Source organism: Panthera onca, chromosome B4 (assembly GCF_046562875.1).
Source record: "Panthera onca isolate mPanOnc1 chromosome B4, mPanOnc1 haplotype 2, whole genome shotgun sequence".
Classification (NCBI taxonomy): Eukaryota; Metazoa; Chordata; class Mammalia; order Carnivora; family Felidae; genus Panthera; species Panthera onca.
In genome coordinates this window covers 103,796,711-103,811,495 of record NC_138345.1, presented here as the reverse complement: position 1 = coordinate 103,811,495, position 14,785 = coordinate 103,796,711, and the positions used below count along the sequence as shown (strand labels likewise).

At 37.4% G+C, this 14,785-nt stretch overlaps 1 protein-coding gene across 1 annotated transcript in view; it reads right to left on the bottom strand.

Annotated features, from left to right (window-relative positions):
* Positions 1-14,785, bottom strand: part of ACSS3 (acyl-CoA synthetase short chain family member 3) — a 155,281-nt gene that overhangs the window by 15,767 nt on the left and 124,729 nt on the right. Inside the window, exons 11-13 of the mRNA XM_078449651.2 lie at positions 13,512-13,575; positions 2,483-2,564; positions 184-306 (exon numbers count right to left, since the gene is read on the bottom strand). Of these exons, the coding sequence (XP_078305777.1) occupies positions 184-306; positions 2,483-2,564; positions 13,512-13,575 (269 nt within the window). The remainder of the gene's footprint in view (positions 1-183; positions 307-2,482; positions 2,565-13,511; positions 13,576-14,785) is intronic.

Sequence of the window (14,785 nt, the reverse complement as noted above, 5' to 3'; positions counted from 1 at the left end):
TGGAGAATATGAAGATTTACACAAGAAGAAATAAGGGAAGAGAAATACTAGAGTAATCTAGCCTCTGCTTCCATTGAAGGGTACAGTAATTTTCCAGGTACAGTGACTTAACCTCAATATTAACTTAAGTTCAGCTCTGTCTCTAAATACTACCTGGAATAGTAAACCAATATTCATCAATACCTCTTCAATAGCACCTGCAGAAATTCTGTGACCTGCAACATTTATCACGTCATCAACTCGAGACATAACATATAGATAGCCTTCTTCATCCATGTAACCAGCATCCATGGTGTCATAGTATCCCTGTAAATAAGAATCAATAATGTCTAATTAGCATGTATTGCTAGGTAAGACAATCATTTAAGCTTGGTATATATAATATGTGATAAAAATGGATTTACTCCATGCATTTGACTTTTTTCATACCTAGACTATGGAATTAAATTCCTTTTGATTTTGGTAACTTACTAGAACTTCTTTGCTCCTCTAACAGCCAGGAATCAATTTAAGTGTTCTTATATATGGTCAAGTTAAGTGTCTGAACTATAAGTTATAAAGTTTATGAACTCAATTTTTTTAATAAAGAATAGTTCAATATTTCCAATATACTTTGGTTTTGTAAAGTAATTCTGATAGATTTCTTCATTAATTATATTAATTTTAAAAGCTTTAAAGCTCTCTATGAATAATTAGAAAATACAGCGCTAAGTTTATTAACATGAATTTGGATTGGACTCAAGCTTCCGTGAAATATAATAAGGATGAAGTATAATTTTTAATCAACTCAAAGTAGCAGCACATCTTCACTGACCCAGAAAATCACAATAGAATGATGAATAAAGAGGAATAAGAAGTAGAAAGAAATATTTCTTCTAACGCTTTTCAGTCATCTTGATTCTTACGTAATGAGCACAGACTTTAGGAACAATCCAGATGAGTCACTATTTGGTTTCCTAATCTTTCTGAGATTCAGGACGCTCATCTGTTAAACAGGGTAGTGAACTATACCCTGTAAGGCTTCCATGAAGCATAAATGAGATGGTTTATACCTAGAGGGCGACTCTGGCACATCATAAGCCCTCTGTAATTGTCAGTTCTTACTGCGATTTCTGTTGGAGAGAAAACCTAGAGTACAGTTAAACAGAATGGACTCTGGAATCAGATTTTATGCTCAATTTTCAGCTCCATCACTTCTAAATGACAGGCAAGTTACTCAACCTTGTTGTACTGTGGCCAAGCCCTTTAATGAGAAGTATGAGGTCAGGGTAACAAGGCGAGTGTAGAGTCACTCCATATAGTTTAACCACAAACTGAGACTTTGAAAGAGCTTTCAGTGTTAAAGGTGATCATGTTAAAACCACACTCACATCTGATTTGCCATTGTCGGGTGTAATTAATCACATCAGAACTCTGATGACTTCACAGTGGCCCATCAGGCAGATAGATTGGGCTGACAGGAGTCAACCCTACTGACAAATCTTCCCTGCCACAGTCCTTTGGGGCATGTTTAATCTTAGCTACTGAGGTCATTTAACTCCATGATCTCCTTCTAAAGGAAGCTATTTTAAATCTTGCCATTTGTCTGGCTGATGAGGTTACCTGTCTTTCACTCACAAATAATAAAGATAAAATGCCAAATACTGAGACTTCGTTTTTTTTATGAAATTATGACCATGTATTTATTTATTTTTTCATCTAATGCATAATGAGGAGAACCAAGGATGTCTCAGGGAAAGAAATAGAGATGAAAGGACAGCAGCAGTATGATGGTGGGACCTGATGTGGATTATCAGTAAAGTGCTGTTATAAACACAAAACACATCACGGTGATATGGAGAAACAGGTAAAAAATGACAAAACAGAAAGTAGGAGAACACTTTTTGTTATCCAGGGTACTGGACATTGTGCTGGGAGAACACCATCTCTAGCATGTGTCCATATTTAAAAATGAGAGTTTAAAATAAAAAGCTAAGAGAGAACATTCAGGAACAAAATGTCAAAAATAGGCAAGGGATAGAAAAATACAACTTGTGGGCCATCTGAATGAACTTTGCTCACATAACCAGGTTAGGGGGTGAAGGGGGCCTAGTGACAGTGTACAATTCTCATCCAGTGCTTTCATTCTGCAGAGGGATCCAACGTAGGAAAGAATAGATGGCCCCAAAGTTTTTAACTTGACAGAAACTTTCCTGATAATGAGGGCTGCTAAATTTCAGGAAAATGTGCTAAGAGAAACTGAAAATTTTCTATGTCCACAGACTGAGAAAAATAAATATAAAAATGACTCATTTAGATAATTCTACTTTGGACACTCTTATTTCTGAGATCTAGAACTTGGTCCAGATAAACTTTAAGAGTTGTAGTATTATCTATGATTCCAGAACAAAGCTGCTCAATTTAATAGGCAAGAACTATAAAGAAGTACTTTGGAAGGTTGTTGTTTTTTTGTTTTTTTTTTTAAGTATAATAAAGTTCTTACAGGAAATTTTTCAAAGTATAAATGCTTGAATGCTTCCTGATTCTTCCAGAGTCCTGAAAAAGCCCCAGGTGGTAATGGCAACCTTATATAAAAACAGAGCAATTAGAATTATGATCAAAATGGTAATAAAGAAAGATTGATTTGAATAGTTTTCTAGTGTGATGGATAATTGCAAGTCAAATCCCACATTGAATACAACCCCTAAATCTGCTGGATCGATCGTGTCTAATAAGGGCTGAAGTAGTTTGATCATGACATAGCAGCATCATTGAGGGATGACTGTAGTTTCTGCAAAGGGCACAAAAGGCACGTGCAGTTGGCATTCAAAGACATATTAGCAGCAATCACTGTTTCAATAAGAAGCGTAACATCTGCAAAAAGGAATAAAAAATGTATCACTGAATGACTTTTTACGACAAATATGCTTCCACCATAAGCAAATAAATTCTTTTTTCTTTTCTTTTCTTTTCTTTCTTTCTTTCTTTTTTTTTTTTTTTTTTTTTTTTTTTTTGAAGTATCAAGGTCCCAACTGCCACCCCTGCATGTCTCTGTGAAGAAATGCTCCAATTAAACATTCCAGGAACAATCTTATCTTCACAGTCAAGCTGCCTCCCCTCCCAGCTCAGGGAATTCCCTCTCAGTACGCCCTCTATTCTTCCTTTTCACAACCATCCCAACCTCTGTGATTTCTCATCCTTTGAACACATGGAGATACCTGAGAATATAAAATATAAGGTTGGATACACTTCTTCTTTCCGACCAATTTGCTCTTGTATTTCCTGCTTTCCTCCAAAGTACCAAACAGATGTTTTATGCATGGCAAGGCTTAATCTGTAGCTATCTTTCCTTTTTTTAAAAAAAATTTTAAAATGTTTTATTTATTTTTGAAAGAGAGACAGAGCGTGAGTTGGGGAGGAGCAGAGACAGAGGGAGACACAGAATCCAACGCAGGCTCCAGGCTCTGAGCTGTCAGCAGAGCCCAATGCGGGGCTCGAACTCACGAACAGCGAGATCGTGACCCGAGCTGAAGTTGGACACTTAACCAACTGAGCCACCCAGGCACCCCTGTCTATCTTTCTGACAGGTAAATGTTAGATTGGTTCCCTGTAAGAAGTGCCACCTGACAAAAATACCCACTCAAATTGTTTTCTGGATACAGAAATCTTTTAGATGCTTTAAAGTCTGGAGATTTAGATACCGTAAAACTTAAAGGATTTTGAAAAACCTTCCCCGTCCATACTCATACAATAAAATACATAGTGAAGCAGGGACCGTACAGTACGGCTGCTGAGAAAACTGAAAACAAAGTAGACGTGGCTGCTGCCCAGGTGAGGCAACGTCGCACACACCCCCCTCCCCCCACCCCAGTATTAGGCCTCTGAGGTGCCGAACTGTATTCTCACATTCGGTCAGACGGAAAGTGCTGTTACAGGTGGCATCAGGAGCCCAGCTGCCATCGCCCAGCCCCACTCTCTCTAGCCTCCAGGCAGGTCCTCCCTTGCGAGGGCTTCATTTGGTGACATTTTAAGATGGACGAGAAATGCAACATCTGCATTTCTGGACCTCATGTCATGACATAAAAGTGCATGTGAAAGCATTCTGTAATCCGTAAAGAAAACTACAGAGATGCTGCTGTTGTTACTACTGCTGTTCATCACTAAGTCTGCGGGCAGGAGGCAGGCTGAAGCAGATGATCCCTTCAGGTCCTTTGAACGGACTTTACTATGTCAATCCTAAATCACTATGTATATAATTTCACTTCATCGGTGTGTTTTTATTATTAATATTTTACAGACCAGTGTATACCATTGATTAGTAAACATGGACAGAAAGTATGGATAGAGAAGCCACCAAAACACATTCAACTTAGCATCATGTTCAAGATGTCGAGAAGGAAGAGGTGAAGAGGACACCAAGAAGGGATGGTAGATGGTGAATCAAAAGCCAAAACAGGCCAGAAGAGATAACCTTAGTCAGTGAAGCCAACTATACATAAAATAAGCAACGCCAACAATAACCCTGCTGGAGATAGATTCTGCTTACATATTAAATAAATCATTTTCAATTGTTTCTCCCCAAATATATCATGATATATAATCCTGTATGTTTTTCATGGTGATATTTTTAAACAATATTCTAAGAAAAATAAAAGATAACTGCCATAATAAATGCCAGCTGACACTAGGCTGTTTGGCAGACATCAGAGAGTGGTGGGGTCTGAGGCAAATTAGAATGCACATGCCAGGTGTAATGGGAGCAGCTGTTTCCTAACTCCATCTGGCATACAGAAATGCCCGTCCAAATACTGAGTCTCTTAATATTGCCCATACTAAAAACTATGCATATAGAAGGACATATTGTTAAACAGGCTTCTCTTTCACTTTATCTACCCCTGGTATTAACAATACATAACAGATACGTTATATTCTGATAATTAATTAAAGCTTAGAGGATTAAAGTCTAGGTAGTCATCCTCCGGGGGCGAGGGGCAGGAAACTTTAAGGACCTGGGCTTTTTCAGCTATTGCACAAAATTTTAAATACCTGCTTAAATTTTGCGAAGAACAGGGACAGTAGGGATTTTTATACCATTTCTCATTCCTGTGTGAAAGGTCTGCATAAGTTTGGGTATACCCATAGACCTTGAGAATTAAGAATAACATACCAAAGATAAGATCCAGGGACAGAGCATGAAACAGGAAGGAGAAATTCAAGGCCAAATGCTATTGTTCTTTAAGGACCAAAAAAAAAAAAAAAAAAAAAAAGCCTAATGAACAAAAATAAAATAAAACAGAGATGTATGAGAACTAGGAAAAAATAGTAACTTAGGAGCCATTAAAATAGAGTTTTAATAATGACTGAGTGTTCAACAAGGTCAAATGAAAGCACGGATTTTGTCTGAGGGTGGATTCAAGAGAGGTTAAGGAACTTAGTGATTAAGATATTCTGAGTATTCTTAGGATTGCCATTTCAGTGGTGTGGAGTGGCCAACAAGGGGTGTGACTAAAAACTAAACAGGAAGTTAAGTGGAGGCCGCAAGTTTAGACTATATTTTTTTAAAAGTTTGTGGGTGATGGGCAGGAGAGATATGTCATTGTTTAAGACAGAGAGGCAGGCTGATTTAAGATGGGGAAGATTTGAGTAGAAGTAGCCAGTGGAGAGAGGATGAAGATATGAAAGAGAAGAAAATGCCAGAGAACTTATGTTTCATTCATTCATTCATTCATTCATTCACTCATGTATTTATTTTCTTTTTTTTTTTTTTTTTCAACGTTTTTTTTTTTTTATTTATTTTTGGACAGAGAGAGACAGAGCATGAACGGGGGAGGGGCAGAGAGAGAGGGAGACACAGAATCGGAAACAGGCTCCAGGCTCCGAGCCATCAGCCCAGAGCCTGACGCGGGGCTCGAACTCACGGACCGCGAGATCGTGACCTGGCTGAAGTCGGACGCTTAACCGACTGCGCCACCCAGGCGCCCCTATTTTCTTCATTCAATCAATATTTGTTCGATTCCGGTATTCCTCAATCATTGTATTAGACATTAATGATACAAAGATATAAGAACTCTGGTCTCAGACATATGAAAATCCTGGCGTGTTGTGTACTACAAGAAATGTATTTTTACAAAACAGACAGGGAGAAAGCCTGTCATGAATGATATCTATTCAGTCACGTTAATGAAATAACAACGTAAAGATGTTTGTCAGGCAAGTTTTACAGCAGGTCATTAAACTCTCTACTGGCAGGAGCTCTTGGAAGGGAAGGTTTTATCCCTAAAACTAAGTCACGCCTAATAAGCCAAGGTGTGGATCTACTGGAAATAGCATATTTGCCTCCTGATCATTTTTGAGATGTCCCCAGAAAACTACTTCATTATCTCCAAATCTAACTGAGGAACAGGCTGGAAAGCATATATGAGATTGAAATTGTTAATTAATGGGATAAAATGAGGGAATGCTATCTGTTCTTCACTAATAAAGTCTCATGTTGTTATTTCAATATTAGAGAAGAACTCTGTAAAAGGAACCTTGAAAGATGCCATATAATAGTCCTAAGGAAAAGCAGGAAGAGAGGTTTCCAGAATTAGGAATATCTGTGATTATCTATAGGTATATAAAATATATGTGAAATAAAACATGTGAGAAGAGAAGCAATGAGCTTCAGACAGAAGTTAGGTATATATGAGCTAGAACAGATTTTTTTTTTTTTTGGTGGGGGGGCAGAATTCTAAATTAACACTTTTCTTGTTGATATCCAAATGATTATTCTGTACTAAATGTAGGTCTTCTTTCTGGAACAGTGGGTGCACTGGGGCTTTTCTTCTGAAGTTATCTTATAGAAAAAGAACTTTTTTCTGTAGTTACAATGACATAAAGATACACTGGACTGGCAGAAGAAACAGGAAGATATTAAAATCCCAAGGCATCTGCTGGTTAGCATCTGTACTCCTCCTTCAAATCCAAGGTAAAATGCTACCACCCTGTGATACCTTTCCCAACTCTTTCAAGCAGAGTGAAAAGGGTTTTGTTGCAACCTGTCTAATTGTGAATCAAGAGTTACCCCTAAAGAATGTCTTTCCAAAGAGACCATTCTTTTTTTTTTTTTTTTTTTAATTTTTTTTTTCAACGTTTTTAATTTATTTTTGGGACAGAGAGAGACAGAGCATGAACGGGGGAGGGGCAGAGAGAGAGGGAGACACAGAATCGGAAACAGGCTCCAGGCTCCGAGCCATCAGCCCAGAGCCCGACGCGGGGCTCGAACTCACGGACCGCGAGATCGTGACCTGGCTGAAGTCGGACGCTTAACCGACTGCGCCACCCAGGCGCCCCCCAAAGAGACCATTCTTAAGGGGAAAGAGAAATAACTGAAGTGATCCCACTGGGGGGTGGGTGGAGGGGACACATGATGGGGAAGCATGGGGATGCTGAAAAATCCTTAAATAGCTAAGAAAGGAAGGGAATGCCCCTCATTGTAGAAGGTGACACATTCCTGACCACTCTGAAATATCAAACTCCTTTTATGCCTCCATTCCCAGATACAGGCTGGTCTGTATTTACTGCTCCATCAAAAGTCTCCATGGTAACAGAAGTAAATCGAAGATATAACTCCAGTTTCCTGGAGAATTCTGGGGTTAGATCCCAACTTTGCACCCGAATATTTCCGATAGAGTCTTTAGGCTTTACTTGAGATTTTCATGTGAGGCTATTTTTTGTCTTCCCACAAAGAGACTGATTAGGCCATAATTTATTTCTCTTTGGACAGACAAAAGACTAGGTTTGAATGTGAGCTCCAGCTGTGTAACTACTAATGATGTTTAGATACCCATGTCTAAAATGAGGACGACATTGGCCCACTGTCTACCTCACAGTGATGTTGTAAGGCTAATAAAACATCTTGCTAAAATCTGTGTATGACCTTTAGAAAAGGAACATGATTACAATTATGCGACAAACTTGTACTCAAAGGCTACACTGATGAAAAGAAAGCTGTCTGACCCTTTCCCAAGACAGCAGCAGAGTGACTGAATCATTCCTGCAAAGCTATAAAGATGTGAATAAACAGCATTAGGGGACAGGAGTTCAATATCTCGTGGCTGAGATATTTATCGCCAGGCACCTGAGTAGAAGCCACTTGGACAATGCTATCCGGCTCCCTCATACCCCACCACTGGCTGTGGGGCAATGTTCCCAGGCTTGGCTGGGGGCACACAGCAGGGAGACAGGCCCCACTTCCGGTAGCAACCACTGGATCTGGTCCAAGAAATGCAGGCCCATAAAAGAGGACTTCTGTTTTCTTTTTTAGAAAACCGAATACTGTGGAAACAATTTATTAGTTAGTGCAAGTTGGTTATGATCAACTCTTGCTTACTCATTACGGTAGCCAGAGACCTATGGCTTTAATAACAGTGAGCACTGTGGTACCGAGGAAGGCAATTGCAATGAAAATTTTCTTTCATGCCCTGCTCTGGGTGCTTGGACATTACTGACTCAGTTTTATTTCTGCACTTTAGAGCTTTGGACACAATTGCAGGAACACTTCCCCAAATGCGTGAACATCCTGTATTCATAGCAATTCAGATGCCATAACTTTCCCGCTAAATTAATTGCCTGGCGTAGCTTTCAAAATCAAAGGAATTCTCTAACATCCAGGCAGACATGTAGTTTTCTCTTCTACTAGAAAGGAAAAAAATCCTAGGAATGCAAGAAATCTACAAAAGCCTTGGATTCATGTTTATTACATCCTAGAGTCTGCAGTAGTTTAGGAATCACTTAAATATCTACCTTCCAGTTATAGGATCCCCAGGAGAGCAAAACAGCAGTTTCTAAAAAGCGTTAACAAAGAAAATGGAAAAAACGAAGTGGAACAAGAGCTTTCTTTTTAACATTTCCACATACCATGATTTCTCATTTTAGGGTGAATCATCTTAATATGATAAAATGAATCATTACATTTAATATCTTGAAAAGGGTAAAAATATGATTATAGCTTCAGATTTTAAAGAAACTGTCAGAGAAAGATAGTTTCCAATGTTATTTATACTGTTCATAACACAGTTTATAGCGAAACAAGAAGCTATAGCAGTACTTACAAAAGCAAACAAATTTGGGACTAAAACAATGAGTCATTTTCTTTATTGACTTACTTTAACATAGTTTGAGCCCCATACATTGCAAATATTCTATGCAGATTTTCCTTGCATTCTTGGTTATACTACTATAAGTATAATTAGTGAACATAAATAACATTAGGGAATACTGCTCTTTCAAACTGCTCCCACTCCATTATTATACAAAGTAATAAAGAAAAGCATGGGCATGAATAATTGAGAGTGGACATCTATCTCTGGCCAGGATCACTCCCAGTGCTGGCTTTGGATGCCAGCTCAGTTTTAAGTTCCTCATAGACCCTAATTATTCTTATTGCTGGTGGCCTCACCCCATATCTATGCACAAATAATAAAACATAGCAATACACCATAGAAACTAAAACTTTTTCTGGAAGAAAAGTAATAATTTTGCTTTTAAAATTATTTGGCAAGAAGTCACACATTTAGTTTACGATTGGCTACTATTTGTCAGCAGTCACTGTACATATTCGGAAATTATGCCAAGTAAGAAAATAAGACCTAAAAATTGTTTGCAAATGAAATGAAAACTTTATGAAGGCTAAATTGACAATGAAGTTGTTAGGATGTTAAATTTCAAAGATATTTAATGAAATACGTATTAATTTTGTTCCGTTTTTCAAATTTGAGGGTCAATACATTTTGTTTTTCAATTTAGAATCTCAGGGGAGCCTGGGTGGCTCAGTCGGTTGAGTCCAACTTCGGCTCAGGTCATGATCTCATGGTTTGTGAGTTCGAGTCCTGTATTGGGCTCTGTGCTGACAACTCAGAGCAATGGAGCCTGCTTCGGAATCTGTGTCTCCCTCTCTCTCTGTCTCACCCCTGCTCACGCTCTGTCTCTGTCTCTCTCAAAAATAAATAAACATTAAAATAAATAAATAAAATAAAATAAAATTTAGAATCTCAGATATTAAATAAATAAATAAATAAATAAATAAATAAATAAATGAAATTTAGAATCTCAGATATTTTGTGGACCCTTCTCACCATGTATAATCCCTTTTACATGCCACCTTGTTTTTCTGGGGGCCCATGTAGCTAATCTCTGGAAAGAAGCCTGCTTTCACATCACAGACCTTTTAGAATGTGATCAACACAGAAAGAATTTTATCTCCCAAATTACACACTCCTTTTTAAAACCAAAATAATTTTCATTAAGTCAAAAAGCTGTGTTTTTTTCTCTCCCTTAATTCAACTAAACATATATTTATTATGAGCTCTTAAAAAGCATTCATTGGCTATTTCACATTCTGGATGAATAATGTATCCCCTCAAGGCACAAAGAACAGCTATAGACAGACACAAACAAGTCTTATGGATAGATGTTAAACATGAAAACATTCTATGCATACTGCGGGCAGCCATTCAGATGCACGAATAATTTTGAGGTTGGTGGGTTAGGATAGAATGGCCTCTAGAGATGTAGGTTTCAAAAGGAAATCCTTGCTCTCACAGATAAAAATAAGTTCCTAAAATTACATTTCAAGAACTATTCTTTAAGAAAAAAGGGATTTTGGTGGCAACTTTTTTCCTATTTTTTCTACTTTAACCTTTTGAATACAATAATATATATATAATATTTTCAAACATCTAGTTTCACCATTAATGTATGGGAGGGATCAAAGTCCACTGCATGTCATAACATAGTGTATCTCCAAATAGTTCACATAGAAATTTCAGAATCCACATGAGCATAATAAAATTCCCTGTTTAGGAATGCAGAGGGAAGAAAATAATTCTGAATTGGTGACAATTTAAACCATAGAATGACTTAAGGCAATTGTGTTAATTTTAAGTACTTGAAGTAATACTCATGGCTTCAAGAACAAATACAGTTTACGTGGGTTATTGCTACGTTTTATTATTTTTGAATGGAAGTAGGGCAAAGCCACCAATAATGAGAATGACAGAACACAGATGGGTGTATAACTGCTGGCATCAAATGGTACCTCTAGGATCTTACAGGAAGAGTTGCTTTATGAAATAGACGACTCACATAGAGTCAGGCAGTTATATAAAATGTATGCTGCTAGAGTGCTCTCAAAGGCTCTCAAAAACCATGTGCTTCCATAAGTAAGCTAAACATCCACCCACGATCCTGTTCAGATTATTAGTTCCTTGGAACGCCATCCTCCCATCCCTACCATTTCCCCCCCAAGAGGTCAGATTTCAACCAGATATTTCAAGCAGATATTCAACCAGAACATGGATTCTGGCTCAGAAAAATTATGACTATAAACGGCATATTCAGTATTTTATTTTTCCATCTTGCCAACAAGATTTATTAAAATTTAAACTTGAAAAGAGTAATATAACATTTACATGTTTACTGATAACATGAGAATCTGAGAAGTGTATCATCAAGTATATCTCCTCTGTTAGCTTTCTATAAGGCCAAAGTATCTTGACCTGAAGAAATACATTCTTTTTAAAGTTACTGTTTTTCGGGGCGCCTGGGTGGCGCAGTCGGTTAAGCGTCCGACTTCAGCCAGGTCACGATCTCGCGGTCCGTGAGTTCGAGCCCCGCGTCAGGCTCTGGGCTGATGGCTCGGAGCCTGGAGCCTGTTTCCGATTCTGTGTCTCCCTCTCTCTCTGCCCCTCCCCCGTTCATGCTCTGTCTCTCTCTGTCCCAAAAATAAATAAAATTTGTTAAAAAAAAAAAAAAAAAAAAATTTAAAGTTACTGTTTTTCATTTAATTTTCACAGAATTGTAATTTTTTTTAACCTGAGGGGGAAAAAAATTGTTTTCTCTAGCTCCATCCATGTCATTGCAAATGCCAAGATCTCATACTGTATCACTGTTGAGTAATACCCCATTGTATAAATATACCATATCTTCCTTTTTTTTTTTTCTCTCAGATCTAGGATTTAGGTTCAGATTAGGGAACGGGTGAGAGTATGTGTTTGGTATCCTGCAGTTCAGAGACCTCACCTGAGACAATTTCATATCAATCTGAGGATGTCAAGTCATAAGAATTCTTCTAAATAAATGAGAAAACAAATCCTTTTCAAGGCTTGACATAGAATGTTCTTTATTTAAAACAGCTCCAGCCAAATTCTACTACTTAAACCATATGAGTAAAGAGGCCAGTATCATGCTAATCGGAGGCACTCCAGCAACCTATATCAATTATTACAATGTCACATCTTGTGTGTCCCTCAACTTAATCTACTTGCATTTCAGCTTCTACTATCATAACGATCTTAAAGTATGGATTTAATCAAAGTAATTTTTAATATTTTCACTTCAAATTTTGACATGTTTTGCTTACCAAATGAACAAGGATGAAAACTGTTAGCAAGGAATTGTGGTACTTGCTAAATCATGGATTTTATATTAGGCTGCTATTTGACCTAGTAATTATACTTTTAGAAATCTATTCAATTCTATAGTAATTATCAGAAAAGAAGAAAAGACAACACAGGGGCACCTGGGTGGCTCAGTTGGTTAAGCATCTGACTTCGGCCCAGGTCATGATCTCACGGTCCGTGAGTTTGAGCCCCGCTTCGGGCTCTGTACTGACAGCTCAGAGCCTGGAGCTTGCTTCAGATTCTGTGTCTCCCTCTCTCTCTCTGCTTCTCCCCTGCTCATGTCTCTCTCTGTCTCTCTCTCAAAAACAAATTAAAAGAAAGAAAGAAAAGACAACACAAAAAAGATGTTCAATATAGCATTATTTATAATCATAAATTTTCAAAAAAGACTAAAAGGTCTAGAATGGGGATAAACATTTTTGAGAGGCAGAGTTGAAGTTCAAAATGCTCGTGAGACAGGGTAAAGGAAAAACAGCAGCACAGAAGAATAAGCTGAATTGTTTCAACACTCTAAAATGCTGGCCAAAAAGTAAAAAGTCAGATCTATTATAAAATTAATGCCATATTGCTAAAGTGTGGGAGTATAGAAACTTTATTTACTTCTTTATATATTTGGTATTTAAGTTAAATTCACTACCTACACATTACTTGTATAATCAAAAATTATTTAAAATGCAGGATTTATCTTTTTAAAAATTGTATCTAAATTTGTTCTACCTTATGGGGCTTCCGTGCTTCAACCATAAGAGTTGACACTGTGTATTCTCACACAATGCACAAGCTTACTTTGCAACCCCCTCTTTAGTACTGTCAGGGCAACCACTCCATTTTTAAGTTTATTTATTTATTTTTGAGAGAGAGCAGGGGAGGGGCAGAGAGAGGAAGACAGAGAGAATCCCAAGAAGGCTCTTCACTGTCAGGACACAGCCTGACACGGGGTTCGAACTCACAGAGGGCGAGATCATGACGTGAGCCGAAACCAAGAATCGGATGCTTAACCAACTGAGCCACCCAGGTGTCCCTCCATTTTTCCCTTAATATTATATACTAATAATTGCTCTTTTAAATAGTAGCATTGCAAATTTTTCTTACTTTACCACAATATTTCCTAAACATCGAGCCTTCAGTTTTTGCATGTTGTCATCCAAAATCATAACTGCAAAGTAAAATATAAACAAATATAAATTTGAATAAAAATGCATAACCTTAAAGATTAAACCTTTCCATATTTTCAATATCCAGCCCCCAAAACTGTGCCTTTAAAGGTATCTTTTAAGTCCTATGAGACCATGAACATATATCACTATGCTAACATCTTACAAAAAATTAAGAGCATATGCTTTGATTCCTAATAAGATTATGAATTTTCCTTCAGAACCTCCATTAAATAAAGACATCGTATTTCAAGCATGCTGTTAATTTCATAATCTATGTTTATATCCACTTCAACATACCCTTCTATTCTATCAAAAACATTAAAAATATATCCAGTTTTTCAAAACTTAAAGGAAACAAATCAAGTTCTTAAATACACCAAAAAAAAATATCTCAAGTAATAAAAATAAACTATTTAAAAGCCTGGAAAACCCCTTTTTTTTCCTAATTTGAGGCTGAATATCCACTTATGAGCCTTAAAGCTCCATTTAACTTTCCCAAATATTATCCCAATGCTTTCTGTGCTAAGCTGTTACAATCCTGAAATACTTTAGGAGGCCGAAGCCTGTATCCCCATTCAGCCACCGCTAGTGCAAACTGGAAATGAGGATATATCATGTCTTAAACTCTAATTTATCCTGTATGCAGCCTCATCCATCCAGGTTATTCTACTGAGTGAAGCTATGAGAAAAGAAGGACATTGTCCCCAGGAAAAAATTAATCATCCCTTCTTTGTGTTCCCAGAGCACTTTGTTTTAAAATTCTATTTTGACAATTAGTAGTGGTGTAAATATCCCTTTCATAAGATGGTGAGATCATTAAGGGTGGAGGTCATGCCTAACTGTCCCCAAATCCCAGCACAGTGGTCAATTCACTCAATTTACCCTGAACAAGTATTACCCCTTCAATTTCTCTATATAAAAAGTGGGAGTAATTCTTTTCTCATAGTTTGTTACCAGAATTACTTGAAAAAAAAAGTGACAAGCTTCTGGAAGGTACTCAATGAATGTGAAATTGTTACATTACATTGAATATCTTTCACATAAAAAATGGTTTTCTTTCTTTTCCCAAGTGGATACAACTTATGCTTTGAATCTCTGACTAACCACAAAACACAAAAGTCATGAGTCATAACGTCACTATTTCTTTGGTTATAAATACTTTAGTTCTAACGTTTAACCTATGCTGTCTGTAAGCCATTGGCTTACAGA